Source organism: Zingiber officinale, chromosome 2B, assembly GCF_018446385.1.
Source record: "Zingiber officinale cultivar Zhangliang chromosome 2B, Zo_v1.1, whole genome shotgun sequence".
In the NCBI taxonomy this organism is placed as follows: domain Eukaryota; kingdom Viridiplantae; phylum Streptophyta; class Magnoliopsida; order Zingiberales; family Zingiberaceae; genus Zingiber; species Zingiber officinale.
In genome coordinates this window covers 139,309,647-139,320,734 of record NC_055989.1, presented here as the reverse complement: position 1 = coordinate 139,320,734, position 11,088 = coordinate 139,309,647, and the positions used below count along the sequence as shown (strand labels likewise).

At 35.0% G+C, this 11,088-nt stretch overlaps 1 protein-coding gene across 3 annotated transcripts; it reads right to left on the bottom strand.

Moving 5' to 3' along the window:
* Positions 1-291: 291 nt before the first annotated feature.
* Positions 292-8,894, bottom strand: LOC122047444 (phosphatidylinositol/phosphatidylcholine transfer protein SFH3-like). 3 transcript variants are annotated; one of them, XM_042608753.1, is made up of 14 exons: positions 8,639-8,894; positions 8,050-8,167; positions 6,660-6,909; positions 6,363-6,462; positions 5,667-5,933; positions 3,792-3,869; positions 3,596-3,697; positions 3,464-3,513; positions 3,189-3,282; positions 2,958-3,050; positions 2,000-2,117; positions 1,520-1,878; positions 750-821; positions 292-563 (listed from the first exon to the last, which is right to left on the bottom strand). In XM_042608753.1, the coding sequence occupies exons 2-14, from the start codon at positions 8,066-8,068 to the stop codon at positions 540-542; spliced, it is 1,626 nt and encodes a 541-aa protein (XP_042464687.1). In that variant the 5' UTR covers positions 8,069-8,167; positions 8,639-8,894; the 3' UTR covers positions 292-539. The 3 variants fall into 3 exon arrangements, with proteins under 3 accessions (XP_042464687.1, XP_042464686.1, XP_042464688.1); XM_042608752.1 differs by lacking the exon at positions 8,639-8,894 and adding an exon at positions 8,516-8,626; XM_042608754.1 differs by lacking the exon at positions 8,639-8,894 and adding an exon at positions 8,516-8,626 and having other exon boundaries at positions 2,000-2,114.
* Positions 8,895-11,088: the final 2,194 nt, after the last annotated feature.

The window sequence follows — 11,088 nt, the reverse complement described above, 5'->3', positions numbered from 1 at the left end:
TTATAATTACAAACTTCATAGGCCTTCAAGTCCATGTCCAAAATTAATGACCATCCTTGCTCGATCCATTCAGCTAATCAACCCAGCTTGCTTTTGGATCTCCCAAATCAACATTAGTAAACCTACGAGATTATTAAATACGAGCAACTAATTTACAATGTTCGGTAAACACCAAAACATTATGAAGAACAGTGTGTCTACTATGTGCAATCTTTGCTATCAACATGAAGATGTTGCCTCTATTTTATCCGTTGTTCAGAGGCAAATGCATACAAAGGCAACTGTAAATCAAAAGGTAAACAACGGAGCCTTTATTTAGTATATTCGATATTCACAACAAACAACACTTTGTTCAGGACAAACAATATGATACAGAAAAAGGCATGGTTTTGTATACACATTAGTCAGCTCAAGCTTTAGATGTCATGCTAATACAAGCTAAGAAAATTGGAAGTTCACTCATTAGAATATTGAAACAAGGATCTCTTCTCGTTCCAAATTCACATCTTTGTTTCAGTAGACCGGGGCTCTTCTGTTCCTCATTTTTTCCAGCAAAATGGATTCTGCAATTGACAGAAAACGATCAAAAGAGGGAGTTAAAGAGAGACCGAGTAGTTTCATAGTCTTGGCTTTGTCGGAAAACCTTGTGTTTAGGTCTTCCCTTTTTGTTGGTTTCTTACATTCTGAAATAAAAGCAGACCTGTCCTAGATGTCTTTAATTTGAATAAAAATCGATCAAGACGACTTACAAACTTCTTCTTCTTTCTCTTCTCAATGTAAGCAAGAAGCTCCTTCTGTTTCTCCATGGCATCCTCCAAAGCCTGAAAACACCACCACAAATTTGTTAAGTTCAGTCGACCAGGGAAGTTCAGTCGACCGGGGAAAGGAATAAACTCTTTGAAGAAGACTTGTCCTTCATTCACATACACAAAAAGGATTGTTTTCCACTTTCATTACACGATACCTACTTCGATGCTCTAAAGTTCATACATAACTAGGTTCATAATCAAACATCATTTGTCTATATAAGTCTCTCGTACCCAAACAATCTATTTTCTTCTATGTTTTGTAAAATAGACTATGATTGTAACTATATAAGTCTTGGGAAATTTCTAGAAATGAATGTTGCCCCTACGAGGAAATATAAATGAATGTTATTAAGCCGCTATATAGAAATAATCTCATGAATTCATAAGCTTAAGGTTTTGAGATAGACAGCTCAGTGCACGAAGCTCCCCGCTAATGCAGGATTCTGATGAATGATTGGACCACATTAGGTCTATTATATACAGTCTTACCTTGCATTTTGCAAAAGACTATTTCCGCAACTCGAGCCATGACCTCAAGGTCATATGACAGTAATTTTACCATTGTGCTCCCCTTCAAGTCTTTGAGATAGATATTAGAGTAAATCACATGCTTTAGCATTTAAGAGCATCCCATCAGATTGAAACACTGGTTGTTCTCAAATTTAAGACTATGTAGTTACTGCTACGAATGTGCATCACCAGATCGTTACCTTCTTTGTTTCAGCAAGCTCTACCTCCAAAGCATCCACGCGCTTGACGGCAGAATTTAACATCTCCTCCTTCTCAGGTGGCATCTCAGTTGGTTTCATGCTGAGAACAGCCACCTTCTCTTCAAGATCACTAAGGCGTTTCAATGCACAAGAGAATTCATCGGCGGAGACAGTTGTTGCTGGCAACTTTTGGTGGAATTTTCCAGAAGAACGAACGACTGAATGGAAAATCTTCCTTGGTGCAGTACCTCCTAAACGGGCAATGGTGAAAACTCCCATGACCAAAGCCACAACACCAGAAAGGATATGATTGCTAAATCCATCTGGAGCTTTGAAAATTTTGGATGCAGCATATGAACCTGTAAAACAGGTGGATCACTAGAGAATTAAATGAATGCATGATATCTATTAGTATGAATTTTGGACTAACAATAGTTTAAAGCACAACATTTCACAGGTATCAGCAATTATGATATGGACCTTGCGAGACAGCAAGCTTTTCATCAAGTACTTTGTCCCAGTTAGCATCGACAGCCTTGTCCACAACTGGAACAGAATCATCATATTGACATGGTGAAGGGAATTTTGCAGGAGCCTTCTGTTCAGGGAAATCATTATGGCTAAATGTTCGTATAGTAGTTCTTCAACTGTCAAGACAACGAATAGTGTAGAACTATAATGGACTTATTTTTAAGCTTTGATTCCTTATCGTGGATTTAGAGGACCTTTGAATTTGATATATTAACCTAAGCTAAACCTGAGGATAGTAGTAACTAGTCAGTGAAAGTTCGATGTATTCAATAATCATTAGTTGGATCAAAGACCCAAGATTCCAAGGTATCCCAACAGATGTATCATTCCTATTAATGCATTCTAACATTATACAGCTTCTCGTAATGCAGTAGACAATTTTAGGGTTTTAAATTATTTTATGGTTTTAAGTTAGTTGTCAAGTCAATACCAGTTAAAATTTGTCTGGATCTTAAGAGAATTGATCTTACACAATAAATGCCAAAAAGAGTACTACATTTCTGCTCCAAGTTGGGTGGTCATAAAGATTATTGAGGACAATCTTCTAGTCACAACTTGCTAAAAAAATGGTGTAGATTAAGTATTTTGCTGAAATCCTATTGTCTAACAAAAGAAATGGAAATAGATAAGAAATAAAAACAAAATAAAGAAAGAATGGCATTGCAGGACTAAAAGACTAGATAGGTTTTGTAAAGCTGATGGTTTGACTAGAATGTGGCTGGAATGTTTGACTGTTTACTTCCCTTAGAGGTGACAAATGTAGGTGTTCAATAGTCCTCCTTGGAATATTGGGGAAAACAGAAGATTTATCATCTGCAGTAAAGTGTGTTTCTACACAGAAACAATCTTGCTTCTTTGTCAAACAAGAATTGCAGAAGTACAGCAGGAAAAGATGATATCATTTCACCTTTGGATACACTACTTCTTCAGAAATGGTTTTTTCCTCGGCCTCAGAAGTCAGATGTTGTGATCCACATCTTCCAGCACCTTGTTGCACCATCTACTATGCCAAATTATCAAACATAGTGATGCTTAGAATATCAGGTTCTCTTTTAAATCTTTTGATGGAATATCATGGCACAATATGCAAGAAAACAAGTAGAATATAAACCAAAAATAAAAATGGATGGGAAGACACCTTTAAGATTTCAGTATCCTTCCATGGACCTTTATCTGACCGTAGACATCCACCTTCACAATTGCAAGTGCCACCAAGGAATTCCGGCAATTCACTTGTAAGAAATTGACAAGTCAGAACCTTGTAAAATAATTTAAATATGAGACCTTATAATTCTTCTTATCACATTATTTCATAAAAAAAATTATTACTTAAAAATATTTCATAACAATTTTTTGTGTCTTTTGATATAAGTCCCAACTATAAATTTGTGAATTCCAGAAACAAGAAGATACCTAGCATCAATTACTTCAAGCAACTTGCTCTGGTACTTGTTTCCTAGAACCTGAAGAAGAAAAAAAAAATCTTTTTTTAGGTACCCAAGTTATTGTTCTTTGCCCATTGCATCTAGAGACAAAATTGCTTACATGGATTTTGGCAGTGGTTTTGGGGTCAAGGAATGATTTTACAGTACTCCAAAGCATCCTAAATCCTTGTCCTGCATTGACAATGAACATGCGGCACAAGGTCTGGGGTAGGGCACACATTTATATAAGAGATTGAAAATTCTAACACTAAAATAAATAATCAGTTAAAGCTCATTATCTCAAATGATTTACATACCTCTGGGTAATTATCACCATCAATTTTTTGAATCCTACCTATTAGTTCTCTTGCAGCTTTAGTGAATTGTCTAACACCCTATTGATTAAATTTTAAAATCTATGTTAGAGTCAAAGAAGAAATACTTGGACATGAAAAAAGGGAAACAAAACAATGATATTAAGTCTGAATTCTACTTGACAACAAGGAATTACACTCAATTTAGACAAGATGAAACATCTCATCTCAACTATAAATCTTCAAAACATTACTAAAGATGTTTATAATGTTGGCGCAACAATGCTCCCAAATGGCTAGGTTCAACTAAATTATTTTGATGTGTCTAACAATGTATTTAAGTTAGATTTATCATGTGTTTTTGATGCGTGCATCATGTATGCAAGGACTTGCTAGAGTGCACATAGAGCTCATGGAGCATATTGATTTGATGAGGTTGAGTCGATTTGATGTGATTATGAGATCATTTGTGCTTGATGGCTTTTAAGTTTGCAATAAGGTGAACTTAGAGACAAAAGGCAAGGTGAAGGAGGCAATTGAGCAAGCTCAGGAAGCTAGGTGCATCCTAAAGACAAGAGACTTGACGAGGAAAATTCTAGGATGAGGAGCATGGAGTGACTGCTAGTTCAATGGATTAGAGCCCCATAACAAGGTGTACTTAGAGGCAAAGTGGAAGATAACATATAACAAGATCGAGGAGCTTTATACATCCAAGGGAAAGAAGGCCAAGCGAGGTGAACTCTAGAGTGAGGAGCATTAACCTAGAGGTACAAAGGCATGAAATATCGAGAGATTATGTAAGTAAAATGTAAGCATCATTTAGATGATGTGTTTAATAGGTAGGTAGAGTACTGAATGGCTAGAGTGAATCTTTCAAACAAAGAGCTACTTGTCCCATGTCATAGTTAGCAGTTAAGCTTGATCTCATACTTTTGTGTAGGCTTATGTGGGTGAAAGGCGAGTAAAGTTGGGAGCTTTGAGAATATTCAATCAACTGGAGGTGAGTCCCAATTGATTAGAGTGTTTAATCGACTCAAGAGTCAACTGAATACAAGTGTTTAGTAAACAAGATGTTTTTTTTTCGAGCTCCAGTTGACTGGAACTAGATCTAAGTCAACTAGAAGCTTGAACACTATAGTAAGTAGTGTTTCCAATCAACTTCTAGGCTATCTATTAGATGTGCAATGGATACTTTTGCTCTATTAGTTGACTCAAAGGTCCAATTGACTGAGGTGGGCAAAATAGAGTCATTATAACGTTGCTACAAAAACTCTTGGAGAGCTTTGAGATGGTATGGTTTGCAGGACTCATTTCCTCACAGGTGGATACATTACTCAAAGGTCTTCGACAGCTAGAATAAGGTTTAAAGCATCAACTCAAGTTTCTTAGTAATCTCCTTCTTACTTGTTTGTTTGTGATTTTTTTTATTTCCCTTTGCATACTCTTGACATTGTAGCAAAAGGTGATTATGCTCACCTAGATGCCCCTCAGAGCTCGTCCCTAAGTTATGTGAAGAGAGGTAAATCACGAGTTCAGCTTATAACCGACCGCAAAGTAGCTAAAAGGTGGGTGGAAGGAATTTTTCCCCGAGGACATGCGCCCTACCGCGAATTGATCCCTGGCCCTTGCATACTCTTGACATGAACAATATGTGTGTGCACCCTCAAGCAATTAATGGTTTCTTTATTTGTGTATGTGCAAAGAATTTTTAAATTAGGAAAATCAAAACGGTCCATCCCTCCCCATCTAGCCAGTGCCATACAAGCCATGATCTTACATATAGTGTGTTCGTTAATAATTTTTACACTAAGCATTAAACAAAAATAATGATTATGATGATATATTTGAAATGGTAATCAAAGTAATTCTCATGCCTACCACTCCTTGAACATCAATAATGGTTGTGCTCTGATCGATGTGTCGTTTTGCTGCAATTGAACAAGATGGAAACTTGACAGAAAAAGTTCTCTCGAACTCCTTTACATGGTATTTAACATAACGATCCATGGTGGTGACTTGCATCAGCTTGTTGGGATCAATTTGACCCAACCTTTCAATATAGACAGGCCTGCCTTCCTTATCTACACCATGATGACCTTGGGGATAATATTCCAAGACTTGATCGATTTCCTTGAAATCAAAATCCTAAAAGGCAATGGGTAGAAAGAAAAATATGTTACTTGTAATACTACAAATGCAAACATGAAGAAGTGATAAAGGCAAACATGTAGGAGAAGATAAGAAGCATGCTGTCTGATGACAACCAATGGAAACAGATTAACAAACTAAAAAAGTTGATTAGTGAACTTAATTGCTATCAGTTATTAAGTATGTTTATTATTAAGTACCTTGTATCTGTTTATTATGAAGTATGTTTTACTTTGGTAGTAAATTGTTCTATACTGAAATTTCTAATTAATCTTTGCAAGGTACGCATCATTCACAATTGTGGTACATTATGCAACAAATGTTCCATTCTAATTTAATTAAATTTTAAACATAGACAGAAATGATTCCAAACAAAGATAATACATCGACGAATATGAATAGAAAATGTTAGAAATCAAACAATACCTCTAAAATCGAGTCTGCTCCAAATTCCTTCCTCCACTGGAGCATATCTGCCCACATCTGCTTTGTTTTCTCAATGTCAAATTTCCTGGCCTTGAGAAATCTGCTTCATATACAATGTGCATTAGTGCAGTAGAACAGATGAAACACAAAATGATGATGGATTAACCACCGAAGTTAGTGATCTTTTCATCCAACTTCTGGAACAATTGAAAGAAGCAATGCAGAACTTAATTCTAAAGCTATAGACAAAAACAAAAAAACAATCATTTGAAAGTAGCCATTAGGGAAGTTAGTAACCTTAGCATCTTATGATAGTCATCATGACTAGAAGGTAGCATCTCTTCCAAAATGAGAATCTGACGGAAGGCATCGACAGCTTGCATTTCCTCAGCATTACGCACATCCTCAATGGAGACAGACATGACCTTGCTACTTCTCCTACCCTTTTTTGTCAAAGAACTCCTGAGCTTTGTGGAGGCATTTTGTGCCTTCTTCTTTAGAGATTCAATCTTGATTCTCCTTTCATCCTTGGAGATCACATCAAGACCTGAATATATATACCAAAGCATGTCAAATCTATCAGCAAAGAGTCCTCCTAAACAAAAGGAGCTATCAATGAAAGTAAAAAAACTAGATTAACATTTCTTTTGAGAGGAAATACAGCCTATTTTTTTCAAAAGATTTTGTTTTGCTAGCTACAATCTTTAAATGGGTTGTCATTCATTAAACAAAAGATATGAGATCTCAGAAGTGACAATTGTTGAATGATCATGCTCATTCAATGAGTGACATGTGTATGAACAATGTGTTATCCAAGGATTAGAGCTATACCTTGAATCATGTCAAAGAAAATTGATTGATCATTGGAGGAGCTCAAACCCGGGGCCCATATAGGAGAAGGTTTCTAGCCATTTTGGGATATTGGACTGCAAGCTAGGCAACAAGTTTTATCCAACTTGAATGCCCTCTAACCTCAATTAGGCCATTTTCTTGTCTTATCGTGCCCACCTCAAACCCTCTTCAGCTTAAGGCTACATGATGACTCATTCCTTTACCTAAATCTCGATGGATACCTAAATACTTGTCCTAACCCAACAAATCAAACTTCCACACCATGTAAAGTTAGGGGAGTTAAATCCGACACATTCCCATCTTGCCAATTTTGGCTAGACAAAATCCAATTCTTGTGAACTCAACTCCACCTAACCACAATTTGACTGAACTCCACCCAATTAAACCTCCTCTTGACCTATTCGTAGTCATTGATAGAGCTAAATTATTGTAGCTAGCACACTTCTATAATTTATTGAAACCTATATAAACCTTGCTGCCATATAAAGCTAAATTGCTAACTAGATTCCTCAAAATATACCAACTTCACTAATTCTAACCAACAATTCGCTATAGGTTAGTGTTGACCACAAACATTGTCATTATTATCACCAATTTGATATCCTCATAATATAAAGCCTCCTACTATTTAGGAAAAAGGAGCTGTTTTTTTTTCAATGAAAGAAAGCAATCTGATAGCCAGTCGATAGAGAAAATAAATTTCCCAAGTAAATCCAACAGCTCTTGACTAGATCCTCAACTACTCTAATGATTTTATTGATAGTTACAACTTACAATGAAATTGAATTCATATATACAAATAGATGAAATCTAACAGATGTTAGCCTCTGCATACCAGACATGACTTCGCTCATTTTGGGTGCTTGCAAATTTGACCTGGTTCAAAAAAGAAAGAGTAGGTGCAGAGAGTTATGGACTCATTAGAAGGACACCAGGCACATTTTCCCAAGCACCTGAAATGTACAAGTCAGTGTCAGTAAACAAACAACAAAATGTTCTTAGGGGAGGATGGATACTAGCTAAGAAGTCTATTTAATTCTTTCCCTTCAATCAGTCGAAAAAAACTAAAATCAAACGCAATATGTAATGACTACAAATTCTAATGTAAGGTTTTCTTGGAAATCATACTCTAGTGTTGCTCTAACATATGCATCGACTGAATAAACTCTTGTAGAAGCCATCAATAACCATAAAGGAAGAAACTTTCTTCACACAAAATCACATTTTGCGATCGAGGAATGGAGGAAAAGCCAAAATGAAGAAGAAGGATGAGAGAAAGGGAAGCGGAAAAGAAACATTACCTGGGACTTGAGAAAATCTGCAAATTGGCAGGTAGAGAAGAGAAAGATGGCCGTGGGGAGTTGAGTATCTTAAAAGGCATCGTGGTTACGGCGGCAAGCAATAGGAGAGAGAGAGAGAAAAACCTTTTTTTGTATGGTGTTGAGGAGGTCTGGCTCTTGGGCCGTGCGTTGGCAATTGCAGAGGAGAGAAAAGGAAAGGAGGGAGGCGGGCGAGGGCCGAAGTCCATGCCTCTCCATTCTTTTGTCAACTTTTCACAATCAGCCTGTTCCATTGCGCAAGACAGCGAATCAGGTGCCAACTTTTCTATATAAAGGAACGAACATCCCTGATATGGATATAATTTGCTAAATACATGCACAAGACACAACTACAAGCTCTATACACACAAGCAACCAAGATCATTCAAGGGCTTAGAAATACTATTTCTGACACTATAACTCATTCTTATCGCAATCTTTTGATAATATGATCATGATCTGTCTTTATATGTGATTATCTCTATGGAAAGAAGATTTATCTTTACTATAGAAAGAGAAAAAAAATTCGAATAATTAATAAATACTAGGAAGAAATGAATTTTCTATATATGCATCATCGAAAGCAATGATTTTTAAGGCTTCATAAGAATCAAAATTAAGAAGAAATGGATAAAGCAGGATAAAGGATTGAATTGATGATACAGAAAGCGTGTCAAGTTAGTTTGAATCCAAATTGATCATTTAAGGTTTAGAACGAGTGGAGTTAAGAAATTTGATTTAATTTAAGCGTGGCCTAAAAATCTTTCTATAAGAGAGGCAAGATCATCTCTGTGCCTTGTTGGGTTTGTTGGTCCGTAGAGTACAAAGAAGCAAAAGCAAAATTAATTTTTTTTTTCTGTATATGCAAAGTAAATAAACTCAGTAATAAATTTGAGTCATGAAAATAATCTCATTGCAGGGTAAAGATATGCATATTAAATTCAATATAATCGACTCTTCTATAAGATCTTACGTTAACGGAAGCTTTTTGCATAGACTAACTTAAAAAACATTTAATTTATATTTAAAATCATCAAATTTGAGTCAAACTTAAACCTGCTTCAATAATTTTTTAAGTCAAACTTAAATCTATAATATTTTATTTAATTATTCATGAATGACTCGTGAACTGAACTTAAGTCAAACTCGAACTAAGCTCGGATTGCATATGTACATTTTTTAATTGTATTCAACTTTGATTCAAATTTGTACCAATTAAAGTTTGAAAAATTCAAATTGAATTTAAATCATTTTTAGTTTTAGTTAGATTTTGCTTGAATCAAGATTAACAATTCCAATTTGAATTCAACTGGAGTTTGAATTTTATTTTAAATTGAGCTCTACTTAAAATTATTTATATTTTTAAACTCAATTTAAATATCACATACTTTTCAAATTTAAATTAAAATATTAATTCTTTATGTCATATTCACCTCAAGGGACAGTTTACCATTGTGGCCCAAGTCACCAACCATCGGATATGGCACCGACCAAGAGAAGAAAATAGAAGAGCTACCTAAATCTCTTATTTCTTTTGTCCTATTCTCCTGGACACCTCAGACTTTTAATTGATTGAATGAATACTCCAAAATTTTCAAATCTTCATATTTAGAATTAATTACAAAAGAAAATTCATAATTTAATTATTACACCTCCTATAAATCTAATTTAATTGGGCTTCTAAATTTTAATTTTAAATACACTTAGCACTTAATTTCAAATAAGTGCTATGATGAATTAAAACCAATTAACTCCTTAATTATTCAATTAATTTCTCTCTGTTATTCAATTGTTATACGTGTAATATAAAGTCATCATGCTATCCATCATGTACTCAATTGATTAGAGGAGGACATATTTACTATAATAAGAGTAGAGATTAATTTTTGACGGACATATATCTTTAAGGAAAAAATTTTCTCACCCACTAGTCACTTGATAGTCGATTATAAGTTGATCTTGTAATTCACCTCCCTTCACATAATTTAAGGATAGACTACGAGAGACATCTGAAATAAATATAATCATCTTTTACTACAATATAAATCAGTATGCTTCTAAATTGTATATCTAAGTCAACTTGAAGATCCCTCTGCATCATCCTAAGTATACAAGTTATAATCCACCTCTTGGACTCAAGTTGAACATCAAATATATTTCACAAACATTTGATTAATTTACAACCAGTCCTAATGCCTATAAGCATATTGATTGATGCAAACTTGTTTGTGTTTTTATTCTGCTCACTAATTCTTTGCATGACCTTGCTAAGCTTATAGCAAGAGTAGTATAACTTTTTATTTGCAAGAATAATCGCTAATCTGACATTTGTATTAGTACAAGTTCTCTAAGAAATTGGACTAGACATCCAACACACACCAACTACTTTTATCTTCTACCTCTAGTGTACAAAGAATTCTCTTTCGATTAGTGAAAACGACGATGAAATATTACATCCAGATCGACTTTGAATATTGTATAATCATAAAAAAAAAAAAAAAAATAAGGGGAAGCGATTAAGAAGCAGTGGACCGAACACCAAATTCAAAATTTTG